The sequence below is a fragment of the Medicago sativa genome, chromosome 5, assembly GCF_051527215.1.
Source record: "Medicago sativa cultivar Bolivia chromosome 5, Bolivia_mono, whole genome shotgun sequence".
Classification (NCBI taxonomy): Eukaryota; Viridiplantae; Streptophyta; class Magnoliopsida; order Fabales; family Fabaceae; genus Medicago; species Medicago sativa.
The window spans coordinates 11538558-11554955 of NC_140753.1; the positions used below are offsets into that span (position 1 = coordinate 11538558).

At 32.8% G+C, this 16398-nt stretch overlaps 2 protein-coding genes across 2 annotated transcripts; both read left to right on the plus strand.

Annotated features, from left to right (window-relative positions):
* The first annotated feature begins 4415 nt into the window (after nucleotides 1-4415).
* Nucleotides 4416-11421, plus strand: LOC146920028 (S-adenosyl-methionine 4-1-methyl-2-pyrrolidinyl-3-oxobutanic acid methyltransferase-like). The gene is made up of 4 exons (XM_085713414.1): nucleotides 4416-4556; nucleotides 4671-5072; nucleotides 9175-9429; nucleotides 10834-11421. The coding sequence occupies exons 1-4, from the start codon at nucleotides 4461-4463 to the stop codon at nucleotides 11209-11211; spliced, it is 1131 nt and encodes a 376-aa protein (XP_085569540.1). The 5' UTR covers nucleotides 4416-4460; the 3' UTR covers nucleotides 11212-11421.
* A 1304-nt stretch (nucleotides 11422-12725) lies between these two features.
* Nucleotides 12726-13683, plus strand: LOC146920029 (uncharacterized). The gene is made up of 2 exons (XM_085713415.1): nucleotides 12726-12934; nucleotides 13100-13683. Exons 1-2 carry the CDS (start codon nucleotides 12850-12852, stop codon nucleotides 13483-13485), a joined length of 471 nt encoding a protein of 156 aa, XP_085569541.1. The 5' UTR covers nucleotides 12726-12849; the 3' UTR covers nucleotides 13486-13683.
* The last annotated feature ends 2715 nt before the right edge of the window (nucleotides 13684-16398 follow it).

Consider the following 16398-nt stretch of genomic DNA (forward strand, 5'->3'; position numbering starts at 1 on the left):
CCGTAAAAAAAAAACAATTTGAAGGTGTCGGTGTACAATCAGTCCAGGCTGAGGAGGAGTGGAAGGGCTTGTTATTTTGGTTCTCAACCAAAAGCAGGTGCCCCATGAACTGTCGAGGACAACCCATTTGACTTATGTGACAGGGGAGATGATTAAATGTAATGACTTGTAATGTCTAATTGTTTTAGATGTTATTTTTTTTTTTTATGTTTTTGGATATGTTGCGCATTTTGGTATTGAATAAATTTGAATAAAGTTGCGTATTGAATAAATTTCAATAAAGTTGTACAAGTACATGAAATCAATTCAAAAAATACACAATTTTATTTAATTTTAATTTCATCTACGTTACATTACATTCTCCCTAAATATGTGGTATCATCATGATGTTAGGTTTAAATTAAATTCTTGAAAGTTTACCGAAAATGTTGGCATTAAAGTGTCTTCTACTTAGTGTAAAATTTTGCAAGTCTGTTTGAAAACTCAAAAGAATGAAGAGAACACAACATATGTATTCTACCGAAGAGTAATGCTAGCAACACTCTCTTTTAAACATCCTCTCTAATACTCACTCTCTTATTGGTTTAAATCATGTGGGTCTACCCTTTAAAAATTGAACCCACACAAAGTGGTGAGACATTCACTGATTTCATCCAATAAAAGAGTGAGTGTTAGAGAAAGTGTTGAATAGTGAGTGTTGCTAGCATTCTTCTTCTACCGAATCAACTATATAAGTTTTCAGATCGAATTCCCTCATATAAGATGAGTAATCACAGAAAGGAATGCATTCCAATACATTCTTTTGAACTTAATCCTACTGTCTGACAACTGACAAGTTTTAATTGATAGAGGAGCATGATCAAGCACAAAACAACATTTTAAAAGTGCATTCCCTTTTGCGACACTCATCCTATACAAAGGAATTCGATGTGAAAACCTATATAGTTGATTCGGCAGAATACATGTTGTGTTTTATTCATTCTTTTGAGTTTTCAAACAGACTTGCAAACCTTTATCCTAAGTATAAGACACTTCAACACCAACATCTTCAACAAACCAACAAGAATTAAAATTAAATTCCAACAAAATAAAGACACTACATAATAATGATGCTACCTAAACATAATCTTGTGGCAGAATCAAACTCTTGAGAATATATTCAGGTCTCAGCAACGTAGCATCCATCTCAATCCTCGGGAACATGCAGTCCTGACGATATATGTAGAACATGTTCCTCACGCAGTCATCGTCTCTCAGCATTATCCTTTCGAACTGCAATAAACCGGTACGTGCATATTGAACATCCTTCACCCTCCTTGTGTCTCCGGGGTTGAGTCCTTGGTTGATTTCGTTCAGTTGAATCTTCAAATCCTTTAGCGTGAACATCCACCCGAACCTTGAACAAATATTGGTTTTCACCGTTGAAGTGTACTTGAGCGCTAAGCAAATTGTCCATTGTTTCAGATCTACACCATAAGAAATTAAACAATCAATGAAAAACTCATTCATACATTTCATCAAACACTTGGAGTGCAAATTATACATAAATCCTAAAACTCAAAACTACAACATAAACATTCGAACATCTAAATAATTAAGCAATATAAGTCATTTACAGTAAACATTGTATCATTTCTTGCCAAAAAAAATCAAAATTTAAACAAACCCTTAAACTAAACAATTTCTAATTTAAAAGGAAAAATCTAACATATAAACATACAATGTTAATGGTGTTTGATTATGAAAACTTACTTCTTATTGGAGTGTTGTTTGATTTGAACTTGAAGAAATTAGAGATTTTGTTGATTTTTGGAGATTTTATATGTGAAAGAGGAAATGAGAAAATGAGATGATGTCTGATCTTTAAAAGGACACTCAACGTGATTTAACTCACGTTGGATTCCATCATGACTTAAGTTACGCATGTGTTAAACTCAACGTGACTTAAACAACGTTGGGTTTAAACATACGTGACTTTAGTCACGTGGAAGGTATTTTTGAAAATTCGGTTGCGAGTGAGTAAAACGTGATGGGAAAAGAGCAGTTTTCATTTTCTTAAATACTAAAATGACAAATATAGCTGCTCTACTCTAGCTTATGCCACGGAGGATAAGATGTATCTGGCACTTTTATTTTTTTGCATTCCATTTGGCCTAATTGGCCTATAGAAAACCATACTCAAAAGGAAATAGTCATGCAATCATTTGAAGTTAAATTTTTCTTCATCTCAGTAACTTTTTTGTATCTTATTTCATATTTCAAAATCATTTGAAGTTGAATTTTTCTTCATCTCAGTAACTTTTTTGTATCTTATTTCATATTTAAAAAAAAAAGTAACTTTTTTGTATCTACCAAGAAAATAAACAAAGGGCTTACCAGATTGTTGCATGTTCACGATGTCTCGTTTGAGTTCAAAAATTCGAACAAAATTATTTTGTTGAATATACATATCACGAACTAAAAGTCCATTGATGCATATCATAATTTGAATAGATAAAAATATCAACAAGGGGTGAATCCATGGAAATCAAAATCCATGATCAGACTAGTTGGTCTTTAGATAGCCAATATGCATAATATGGAGATTTCTCACATGGAAAAAGATGTTTTTTCAATGGCAAAATTGAGTTTAAATATTCCACATAAAGCAAGGGTTACAACTCTTGACAAAGGAAGGTAATTGAACTCCCTATAGATGAAGACACGATCAGAATTTTGATTGAGATTGTATTCAAATTGCATCCCTATAGAAGAAGACACGATCAGAATTTTTGGGCACTGCAGTGGACAACAAAGACCCTATAAAAGGTTAAAAATTAGAAGAACTAAATTGATTTTCCTCCATATTATTGCAAAAAAACAAGACCGATAAAAAAATTAAACAAAAGGAACGAATGCTTCTGATACCATGTGGGAAAATGGAAGCAAGAGATTTACAAGCCCCATATATAGAGGAAATTATGGCTATAAGGAATAATAACATCTACAATGATGAACACATGTAGAGGGAATTTCACTTCGGAGTGACCAAATCTAAAGGTAAAATTTGGTAAAGAAAAATTAATTTTTTAATTGCTAAACATATACAAGTAAAAAAAGTGAGTAGATTGTTTTTTTCTCTAATAATCTTTCAACCTCAAAAAATACACGAGTTTGTTTGGCAAGACAAAATTTTAAGCTTATAGTTTATCATTTTCTCTCTTAATTTTACACATGTTATCTTAAATGAAAACAAATGTATTCATTAAACAGACATTTTTTATACCATTTCATATTTATAAGTTAATCCAGCTGATAATTCAATGAAACATTGTAAATTTAATCAACTATCTTATTTTATTCACTATTAGCCTTCAACTAATTTATCACATATCCACTATAAACTAACTATCCGCAATTTTTATCTTAGCCGTAGTATTTCAATGGGATAATAATTATATAATAAATCACATGCAGATATATCATGTGATTTATTATAAAAAAAAAAAGTTGTTAAATAGGCCTGCAAAAAGTAAAAAGAGTGATTGTGCTTCCATATTCTTCCTTCTCTGTAAACATCCAATTATTTCTTCCACAATAAAAATGTCTTTTTTTTAAGCAACAATAAATTATAAAGGTGCCTATCTACTATGATATTAAATATATGAATTCCAAGCACCCACCAATGGGCGTAGCCTATACAGGGGCCATAGAAGGTCGTGGTCCCCCTCAACATTTTCAAAATGATATACAAATATGAATGCTAAATTCTTTTGAAGTTATTAGTAGTGTTTTTTTTTTTAAAGAAAGTTATTAGTAGTTATTAAGTCGGCTTTCGTATAGAAAATGGCAGGGGCAATCCGTTGGCTTTCGTACTGCCGTTGTATTCTTTTTTAAGGTAGTTTATTGGCTAGAATTCATCTTTTTCAAAGTGAATAAGTGACGTGTCTGAGGTTCGAACCCGACCCCTGCATATAACAATGCATATCCCTACCAATTGAACTATGCTCACGGGGACGACTGCCGTTGTATTCTACTTGCGGATAGAGAGCTCTATTGTGGATAGTCTTTTATTTTTGTTTGTGGATATTCTAAAAGGTAACATAACAATTTGGAGAAATTAGCTAGTATATGGGAATTAGACAACCATAGTCGGTTATACTTTTTTTGTTAAGTAGTTTAATAGTTACAATTTCATCTATTAAGATGAATAAGTGGACAATCTTGTATTCGAACCCAATTCTTAGATATTATAATGTCCTTGTCAACGAGTTATTCTCATAGGGACATCAATTGAGACATAAGCTATCACTAATTAAAGGACTAATTGATACAACATTAATTAGAGAATAAACCATATATCTTAATCCTTAATTTCTGTAATTATTTCTAACGTGCATGTGTGTGTATATATCTGTATGATATGGGTTTTCATTAAATCAAAATCCGAAACAGAGAAATGAAACTAGAGAAATAGTGATATGGAGAAAAGAGAAACAAGAATGAATGTGGGACAAGTAATGCACATGAACGGAGGCACGGGACACACAAGCTATGCAAATAACTCCTTACTTCAGGTTTAAAAATTTACAAAAAGCTATCATATGCATGAAGTTTTATATTATGATATAGTGTGTGTGTGTGTGTGTGTGTGTGTATAGAGTTGTCTTAAAATGAACTATATGGTACAGAAAAAGGTCATTTCTTTGACAAAGAACATGAGAGAGGAAGCCATAAGGAACCTCTGCAGAACTTTCCCAAGAAGACTAGGAATTGCAGACTTGGGTTGCTCTTCTGGACCAAACACTTTATTTGTGATATCTGAAGTTATCAAATCAGTGGAGAAGCTTTGCAGAGAACAGAACCATGAGTCTCCAGAATACCAAGTGTTCATGAATGATCTTCCTGGTAATGATTTCAATAACATTTTTAAGTCACTTGATAGATTCAAAGAGAAACTAAATGATGAAGTGGAAGGTGGGATTGGTCCATGTTTTATCAATGGGGTTCCTGGTGATTTTTATGGTAGGATCTTTCCAACTAAAACAATGCATTTTATTCATTCCTCGTACAGCCTTCAATGGCTATCACAGGTACCACATCCTTTCGTTATCTAAACAATAATATGTAAACCACTAAATTGGACGCGGTCTTTGTAAGTCATAAGAAAAATTAAAAAGAAATATATCTATATAATACTAACTACTAGGTAAAAATAATAATTTTGATGTCCCTAAAAATTGGTGCCTTGAACTACCGTCCCTCCCGTCCACCCGGGCCACCCCTGTAGTCCACAAGTAGAATACAACGGGAGTAGGACTGCCCCTGCCATTCTCTATACAAAAGCCAACATAATAATTTATAATTTATAGTTGAGGGGTGCCTTAGTGATTTGTTTCTGAAGTCTGGTGGACCGATCACTTTTGATTTGAGATCGGAAGTCAGTTTCTTGACTCAAGTTTTTGGCGTGTTTTGGTGTTTTCTCCGACGGACTGTGGATTGATCGGTGATGGAATCTGAATTAGTGTGAAAATTTGACTCAGTTGTTGTGACGAGGTGAGGTGAGTTTGTGTTGATGAGAAGGTAAGGTGTTGTTGTATGGGATTTCAGTGGGTGTGTTTGTTTTTAGGAGTGACTTTGGTGCGAGTAACGTGTGATAGGTGTTTGAATTATGTTTATGTGGTCATTCTCTCTGTTCGTTTTGCACAGTGACTTAGTTATTAATAAATTTTGTCATTAAAAAAAAATTATAACTTCAAATGAATTAAGAATTCCCTCGTTAAAGTTTGTATATCAGCATAGTATAAATTTCATTTGAAAATGTTGAGGGGGACCACGACCTCCTATGGCCCCCTGTATAGGCTACGCCAAATTGGTGGGTGGGTGCTTCGAATTAATATATTTGATTTGATATCATAGTAGACACAACTAAAACGATGCATTTTATTCATTCCTCGTACAGCCAATGGCTATCACACGTACCACATCCTTTCGTTATCTAGAAAATAAAACATTTTTTTTTAACAAACTAAAATGATATATTAACTGTTGTTTTTGGATTTTTAAACTGTTAAATTTGAATTTTCAAATTCTATTATCTATCGAAGTTGTTACTAGGTTGAGTCACGACCAGGTCGCTCTCTTTAAGACGTTTCGTGGCACTACCCAAAGTTGTGCAAGGTAGACTATCAACCACGCCGCCTCCAGGATAAAACAAGCCCAGCTACAACTGTTCGATTAACTACTGCACTGTAGAAAAATCGTTCGAGAATTACACCCTCAAATATGGTACTAAGACCACTCTTTAATATTGAAACCATTCAAATTAATATGGTATTATTACCATTCTATTATGGTGCTGAGACCACTCAAATTAATATGGCATTATTACCATTCTATTATGGTGCTGAGACCACTCAAATATGGTGTTACCACCATTCTAACTTCTCCAAAACATCAATATGGCACTACGACCACTCAAATATGGTGATACCACCATTTCTCCTTAAATAGAAAATTATTAAAATAATTTATATACTGTTAAGATCATTTTTTAATTCCGACGGGACATTAGTATTACGAAAAGGGACTATGATCTTAATAGTACTCTATATTCCGAAGAATCATATATTATCGAAGGGACTATGAACTTAAGACCAAGGGACTATGGTCTTAAGGACACTCTTAATACCGAAGGGACAGAAAGGAGTATAAGCAGAAGAAACTCGCTATCGCAAGTCGGAGGGAGAAGAGAAGAAAAGAATTCCCGACAACTCAATGAAATTCTTTTCGGTGTGAAGAATGAGTGGGGCGAACTTCTCCTTTTATAGGGAGAGTTTGTAACAAAAAACGAGTGACTTGGGGATTAAGTCTGCTTAATCCTTAAGCAAACGCGTTTTGTTTCTTAATTAGATATATCCGGAAGTTTCTGGATACGCGTTTTGGATCGGGTCGGATCGTAACAAATTTATTTGTTACGCGTAGCGCTTACGGATAATGATTTAATTAATTAATTAATTTAACATTTTCAAGTAACAAAAAATATATATATCATTTTTTTTATTCGATACATATATTTTGTAAGCGTTCACCCGTTCACAAAATTGGGTACCCCAAGGGCACACCCTTGGAGGTCACTTTGCTCATATATAAACACTTACTAGTTGGGGTGACCCTCCAATGTGGGACATTTTTAAGTCACACCCACACACTAGTTCTTTCATAGTGTTTTTTCTTTCCAATTTTCTTCACTAGAATTAACTAGTGTTCCAACATTAACTAATGTGATTCACCCCGCATAAGGCGTGCAAAAGACAAACCACACAAGAGTATTTACAAACTCAAGGTGCAAAACACAAAGAAAGCACCCGACTATACCGACAAAAGAACTTACAAATGAACACCCATACAAAGGAGCGGATGTTTCCACCAATCATGATAATTGTAACTAAACGTCGTCTGTTTTGATTTCAACCATAGAAAATAAAACATCAATTATTCAAACTGATCATGAACTATAAGTCAAGTTTGAAAAATCACTTTGTAAAAATAAAAATATATATTGTAATCTTATAATTTGAGATTCTTCTTATTTTTGATTTTATAATATACACGAAGTAAAAAAAAAATACTGATTTAGAGGTTGAAATTTTTTATGATTTTTTGTAGACATGTTTAAGACATTACAAATATAGCTTTCCACAAAACAAAAAAAATTAGAATTTTTCAACAAAAGAGAGATTAATTATGAATTTTTAAAGCGTTAAAAACTCAAAAAACAAAACAACGCGTTTTTATTTTTACACGAAGTCTAAATATACACTCTCAATTATATGATTAAAATATGTGTTTTTATTTTTACAGGTCATTTTTCAAACTTCACGTAAGTGGAGCTTGAATTACACTCTCATTCCCTCTTATGTTAAAATTTATACTCATCTCTCCCATGAGATGTTTGAATTACAACCACATCCCATAATAATTAAATATGCACTACATTTTAATATACTTTAAAATAAATAATTATTTTTATGATATATACTAATTTTGAACCACCATTTAAGAAAAAAAATTATAATTTAAACGTCAATGACAATTAAATTTAAATATTTTGTTATTGATTTTATAATTCTGAGAATAAAGTTCATTTTTAAATAACCATATTTTATCGACTTTAGTAATTTTTCACATATTTTAATTTTATTTTGTGTTGTTTCATATTTTATAATATGGTTCAAAACAGTATGTTAATGAAATTGTGAATAAAAATTAGCAAAAAATATGTATTTGAATTTTGATTATATTAAAGTGGACCCACAATATTATTTTTCTTCAAAGTGTGTTAGATTTTTTTTGCCAACTAGATAATTAGAAATAAAAAAAAATATTAAGGGTATAAAGTGTAGATTTTAACATAATTAAGAGGTGTGGGGAATGTAATTCAAGTTTCTCTCAGAAGAGGGAAGTGAAATGTTTTCTAATATGTTTTGAAAGGGGGGGAAGTGAATATTTTACATAAAAGATGAGTGAACTGTAATTCAAGTATCTTTGAAGAGTGTGGAGCTTAATTTACTCAAAAAAATTCCTCTCAAAAACTAGCTTTATAATGTGATTTTTTATTATTTTCAAATTATGTTTTTAAGATGTCCCCATGAGCATAGCTCAGTTGACAGGAAAACTTATTCACCTTAAAAAATGTGAATTCTAACCATTATACTACTTGACAAAAAAAATTATGCGGCCTTAAAGATCCACATGTACAGAGAATCCTTAAAAACAAAAATCTATATGTATATAAATGTCCTTCAATAGAAAAATATTATAATGACGAGAAAAAGATCTTTGAATATGAGATTTATACAAATTTATAAGTAAATTCTAAAAGTAATTAAATATTAACAGTAAAACATACAATATTGGTTAGTTTTATGTTGTGGGTGGGGATAGAATCCCTAAACTCGTTATCTCTCGTCCTTCCTGCTTAGAAAATTATACCAAATGGACTCTTTTTTTTCATCACCTTCTTAATTTGAGAAAGAAAAGCATACCCCTTTTCAACATAGTCTCGCTACACTTTTTTATTGTTAGACTAATTATTAAGTAGTATCTAAAAAACACAAATTTTCTCGTTAATTAAACTATGAGTGAAACACATTATATTTGAAACTAAATTAATTGTCGTTTGTCATTAATTAGGTACCTAATGATGTAGAGAACAATAAGGGTAATATTTACATGGCTAAGACAAGCCCCATAAATGTGCTCAAAGCTTATTACATGCAGTTTCAAAGAGATTTCTCATTATTTCTCAAGTGTCGTGCCGAAGAGCTTGTTGAAAGGGGTGGTATGATTTTAATATTTTTGGGACGAAAAAGCAACGATCAATATAGCAAAGAGTGCTGCTATATTTGGGAGCTTCTTGCTATTGCTCTTAACGACATGGTCTTGGAGGTACAAATTTACTTATCAAAGTTGATTAAATTATTGATTTAATTGCTAAGATCGTGGTATTTTTCTGTATGTCTGTATCGAGCTTAGTTAACTAAAGTTTTTTCTTTGAAGACTTAAATATACTAAAGTTGAAGAGCGAATTTTTAAACAAGTGACTTATAGGAAAACCAGATATTGCCGAGATTGTATGAATTAGGTAATTTGATGTATTAAAATCTAAGTATCTCCGTCTATAAGTATTAGCTCAACCGATAAAAAATGTTGAAATTGTTAGGTCGGACGTCATGATCGGATTCTAACCCCTGCAGCTCAATTTATATGTGTACGTTTATAGTGACTTTGTCATTTGTTCTATTTACCAAAAAATCGAAGCATCTCCAAAGTTGAAAATCGTTGATTACTTTTGTCATTTTTTTTTGGACAGTAAACTCAACTTAAGTTTGCACACATGAGAGGTATCTCTGTATAGGGGTGGCACTTTGGTGACATAATGTCACCGTGACATTAAATCTGGGCCACACAACACATACCTTTGTGTGGCCCAGATTAAATGTCACCCATGCAACACATCTGGGCCACACAACACAAACTTTTGTGTGGCCCAGATTTAATGTCACCGTGACATTATGTCACTGAAGTATTATCCCTCTGTATAGATTATTCCATTTAAAACTCACCAATCGATGAATTATTATCTGCGGGACGAGAATAGGGAAAAGGTACATTTAGATATTTCATAGTGGAGATAATACTCTTTGTTATGTAGGGACCCGTCTTCCAACATATTACTAAAAACCTTTTTTATAATTGTTTATATAAGTATTTTATAGTACTTTTTTGTTTTTCTTCTCACACTTTATTTTTTTTTTTAAAATGTAGTAAGTTACTATCCATTTGTTTAAAAGTAATAGTTTTTATTTAATTTATGTTGATGGGTCTCCATAGAGACTGTGGAGATCTACATGGATGGAGAACACGAGAGTATTTTCCACCCTCACTACCTCCTTTAACATCCAGTCACGAGTGGCCCTGAGCATGGCCTGGAATGACGACCGCTCAATGCACACCTTTTCTTTTTTAGAGGAACCAAAATTCTTTTTTTTACTCAGTAGTGTGTGTATACATTTTAAATTGGTATGATTAATTCTAATAAAATATTTTTTTTAGAGAATTTTATTTAAGAATGAATCTTTTGCAACAAAAAATATAAGAATAAAGATATTTGAATAATTAAAATGACACAATTTTATTGATTCTTTTAGGAGATTAAAAGTCTTAGGACCGGCCTTGCATCCAGCTAGATGTTAAATATCTTTGATAAAGATAAATTTACGTTGCATGTTAATTACCTTATTGAAAGTTTTTTATAGAGGAATTGCCAAAATATTTGTCTTGGTCCTTTAGGGAATCATAATGGAGGAGCAAATGGACACTTTCAACATTCCTCAATACACACCATCCTCATCAGAAGTAGAATTAGAGGTTTTGAAAGAAGGGTCATTCACTATTGATCGTTTAGAAGTAACAGAAATACATTGGAATGCTTACGATGATTGGAATGATATTGATGTTGGAAGTAGCTTGCCTGAGTCGCGCATTGATGGAGCATACAATGTTGCAAAATGCATGAGGGCTGTAGTTGAACCTTTGTTGGTCAGTCACTTTGGAAAAGCTATCATTGAAGAGGTTTTTCGACGATATGTAAAGATTTTAGCTAGTCGAATGTCTAAGGAAAAAACTGAATTTATTAATGTGAGCATATCACTCACTAAAAAAGTATAAGCTAAAAGTTTTTCTTTTTTTTTCTTTCTTTCTGACTGTATAAGCTAGAAGTTGTGTGCATATCTTTAACTTATGTTATTGTGTATTCGCATTACTTCCTAACTCTAAACTATTTTTCTTTTGTAGTGTGTATTTATTTGAAACTAGACTCCTACCTGTTTGATGTATGAGTTTTATATATAAGTATTAAATTGACTATATTATTAGAAACTAGACTCCTACCTGTTTGATTTTGATGTATTCAATAACTAGATTCGATTCCGTGCATGTCTTTTTTTCATAAAATATAATGAAGCTAACCAAAAAAGACGGGATTCAGATTAAATCAACACTAATCAACATTTAATATTATAAAAATGACTGAAAATTGTATATATATGTTATTTTTTTACTAAATATATGTTGATATTTTTTTGTGGAGCCAAAAACGAACATTTCTTGAACGGACGTTTCTTTCATTTCTTTCATTCCTTTCGTTTACTAGTGGGCTAAAAACGAACATTTATTTCATTCCAGAGGCATTTCTGGAGCCAAAAGGAACTTTTTATATTAAAAAGAAAACTGAAGTGAACGAACTTGATGAAGGAAACTTGGGATGTGTTCACTTCAGTTTTTGGCTCCAAATAATACCTTGATGAGGTGATTATAAAAAATTCGTTTTTACTAAATATCGTGTCATCATAATAAAAAGAAACCCGAACATTTTTTTCATTACAGATTTCCCACACGCAAGAGAGCTAAATGAGATTAAAAACAATGCAGACACTTTTAGAAAAGTCGCCTAGAGTTTCAAATTTGTAAAATCTCATATCTTTATTAAATAAGTCGTGGAAGTAATTTTTCTATCTATTCTTTATATTTTTTACTTAGCCAAATACCTTGTTCATTTTTTATACACTTCACTTGAGTTAAGTCTCTTGTTTTCTTTCTCGCCATATATAGTTTTTTTTTCCTCCCTTATTTACACCAAAGGATTGGTATAAATCGTCAATGATTAACATAGGCAGGATTTAATGATTAATAAGAGTAATTTAACAAAATTGACACACTATTTATTTACAATTTTTTCTTTACCTATATGAATTAATTGAAAGTGATACTCAACATGGATAAAAAAGTGTCCTGTAAGCCATTATGATTCTCTCCTATTCAATGAATTAATTTCTACAATTGTGCATAGCAAATATCTTAATTTTTTTATTGGAGGGATAGAATATTAGGCCAGTCCACCAAAACTAATGGTGATTTCATCTACATGTAAGTTGACAAAATTATGCTGATTATTTGGAGTAATTCCATTTCTGTTTTCAAGCAACCATTATGCAAGTTGCAAAAAATCACAATGGGCAATTACTATCACCGTATACAAAAAAAAAAACAACAAAAGACACAAATACGTAGTAGTAGTCTTGATGTTTCGTTGAGGACGGTAAACAACCATCAAAGAACCGTCAAAGTGACCTGTTACACCTTCCTCGTTTGGTTCACCCGAAATAAACATTAAATTTATATATAATACTACTACTTGAAAACACCATAGACCAAAGTTATTGTAAAGTTTGAAAAACCTTGTGGATTAGTATTTACTTAAACATTCTAGTGAGATCAGAAACAACATAGCTGGTTGATAATTTCTCCATGGTCAAGAAAACTGTCTTGAAGGTTAATATCGATTGTCCAAAATGCAAAAAGAAACTCATCAAAACCGTCTCTTCTCTTGAAGGTAACCACAGCATTTAGATTATACACAACCTACATTAGTACTTAATCTCCTTCTCCTCTCTCACTATTTTTGTTATGGATTGAATTAACATTTAAAATGGTTATTGCTTGCTATAAAGATTTTGAGTAGAAACATATGTTGTGAATTTTTTTCATTGAATTGCAGGGATAGATAAAATTGAAGCTGATGAAGTGAAGGGAACATTGACAATATTAGGGGATGCAGACCCATATGACATAATAGTTAGGATAAGGAAAGCAGGGAAACATGCTGAAGTTGTAAGCATTGGGCCTCCCCCAGGCCCTGCCCCTCCACCTAGCCCGGCGCCTCCGAAACAGGATACTGCAAAAAAGCCCGCGGAAAATAAAAAGCCCGAAGAAAAGAGTAAGCCTGGAGATAAGGATAAGCCCAGCTCAGTGAGTTTGGACCAAATATCTTACGTGCCCTATACGCAGATGCCTTATTACTACCCACAGTACCAGGGCCAGCCAGTTGCTGTGGTGCACATGAATAGGTGGGATGAACCCAATACATCTTGCAGTATAATGTGACTTTTTATGGGAGACTTATGGTAGACTTCTTATTGAGTGGTATTATGTTTTCTTTCAGATAAAATGAGGGAATTTTGGTTTGGTTATTGTAATTTTCTTATGTAATTTCCTTGCTTTTCATTGATTAAAATTTAGAATCACTTTTTTTCTTTGGCATTCATTTTAGGAATTAATAAAAAAAATTAGTTCAGTTGATAATGGAGTTGTATTCTAACATGGAACCATATATATTAGTGGGTGCTACCTGTAATGGTCACCAGGGCCGTCCCTGAGAATTCGGAGGCTCGGCTCTGGGAATGAAAAGAGGCCAGTGATAAAATCAAAACGTATTTTTTTTAAAAGAGCAATGCTCTATTTATATTTTTTAAAAGATAAATACAACGTGCCGTATATATGCGGTACACCCATAGGTGAAAATAACTACCGTATACATGAGGAATCCCCACCTAACACCAAAAGCAAGAGGAAAATTAAACCTGCACAAAACAATCAAAAGTCATGCGCTGTTTGCACCCCCTTTATTGCAGGATAGTATACTACTGGGTATAATTTTTTTTTTTGAGGCCCATCCTTGGGGGAGGCCCAGCTCGGTTGAGCGGTTTGCACCCCCTCAAGGCCGGCCCTGATGGTCACTGTTCTGGGATAGAACATCGAGTACATATGACAGTAGTGTGTCGTTCTCAAAATCGAGTGTATTATGTGCTTACAGTAAAAAAAATAACTTAGGTTTTCTCTTTGGTACCATATCCCTTTATACTATTTATCCTAAGTGATGGGAAATCAGACCAAGTATATAGATCATGCGCTAAGCATATTCAAGGTGTTATAACTAGGTCAGTATTAAACTTAAATTCTTTGGGCCTAATTCGAGATATATTGGCTATTTTATGACGGTCTACAATCCCGCAAACATGAGGCCAGTAAGAGATAAATGGTTGAATCAAATATATTCAACTTTTTGCTTATGTTTAAGACCGAATAGAGTGGTATTCTACTCGGTCATGTCGCATATGGAACAAGGGTCTTCAACCAATGACAACACATGTAATATGTAATGTTCTACTAGGATATATGGGTACGAGGTCTTCAAGATGGCGGAAGACTTTCTTTGAGTTGAAGAGGTTATGTTGAATCTTGTGGAACTAACTACATAGTCTAGTGTAGTTGGATGCAAGGATCTTCAAGAAGACGGAACACATTCAAAGGGTTGAAGAGGTAGAGGTGAAAATTTGTGGGACTACAAAGGGTGGTTGGATGCAAGTAAAGGTCGTTGTGTTGATCAAGATTCATGCAAGGATTTGAACTTGATTGATTTTGTCTAGAGGAGTAGTTCAAGTCAAGGTTAAGAAGTAAGGTGCTTGATGGTTAAATTGGCATTGTCACTAATTTAAGTCAAGGTGGAGAATTGTTGACAAAAAAATTGGTTCTTTTTGGGGTTAGATTCTATAGTTAGGAAACATTGAGAAACACCTTGGATAGTGAAATTATTAAGTCTTGTGTTCACAAGAAGAGATTAAAAAAAAAGGTAGAAATTAGTGTTGAAGACAAAATCCTTATTTGATGTTTTAAAGATTACAAACATTTAATACTTGTTTTTTAACTTGTTATCTACTAATGAATTTTGTGAGAAATGTTTCATGAGAATGTTCTTAACATAAGAAGAAGGTTCTTTGCTCACAAGACAAGTTAAAAACGTCCTTATCAAAGCAATTAAGCAAAAGGACATAATTGGACTTTTTGGAACAAATTCAAGAAGCAAAATATTCTCTATGTCTCACCAAAAGAAGATACTTTGGATATATGACATAAATGGAAAGAATATTAAATGATTACATAAAGGCCATTGCATTCAAAAATGAATTGGAAAAGCACGTGCCATAGAAAAAGAAGAAACAAAGTTGTTTTACAAAGAAAGAATGTTCTTGAGAACGTTCTGGTGAAACTACAAATATGGATAAGGATGCTGTCATTCAAACACAGCCAATTACAACTCATGCACAGCTGTATTACAACCTCACGTGGGCTGTCTACAAAGGCTAGAAAGCAGAGAATGTTCTTCAGAACATTCTTCACTTGGAATAACACATTTTTTGCAACACTTGTGCATCAAGCAACAAAAGCAAGAGCACATGGGCTGTTTTTCATACACGCTTCACAGCTGTATGTTCATGTATAATTTCAAGTGAGCTTCATTACTTCAGCCTCTATAAATACAACAAGATGGCAAGGCAATTCTCAAGAGCTTACACACAAGAATTCCATTCTCTCATTCACGTGAATATTCAAAAGAAATATTCTCAAGCTCTTCAACAACAACAACAAAGCAAACTACACATATCTTTCTTATTAAGCTTAGATATCCCTGAGAGTTTACAACAAAGCAAACTACACATATCTTTCTTCTAAGTTTAGATATCCCTGAGAGTTTGTATTTAAAATATCTCTTTGAGATATTATTTTGAAATCTCCACGTGAGATACTTTTTCTCTTTTGAGATTCCATATTTTACCAACACCCATCACCATACAAATTGTAACTAGATCTCAAGTCTATTAGGCTTAATAGTTTGAGATAGAACTTTTCTTGTGTGATCAAGATTAGTAGAAGCCTGCTGAGGTTGATAATACAGAGTGTAACGGACTGATCTGGTGTGATCAACAAATTATAGTGCTATTCAGAAGTTTCTGATAGCAGGATACTATAGTGGATAATCTCACACGTAGTGTGGGGACTGGACGTAGCCGGTTAGGCGAACCAGGATAAATCTCTTGTGTTCTCTCTCTTCTCTCATCTCTTAATTTCTGGCCGTCACATATAACTATAATTAAATATATTAATTTTCCAGAGTACTCTGGTCCTTAAAACTAAAATTAAATAATTAACCTACCACTTAATAATCCAGAACTTTCTGGT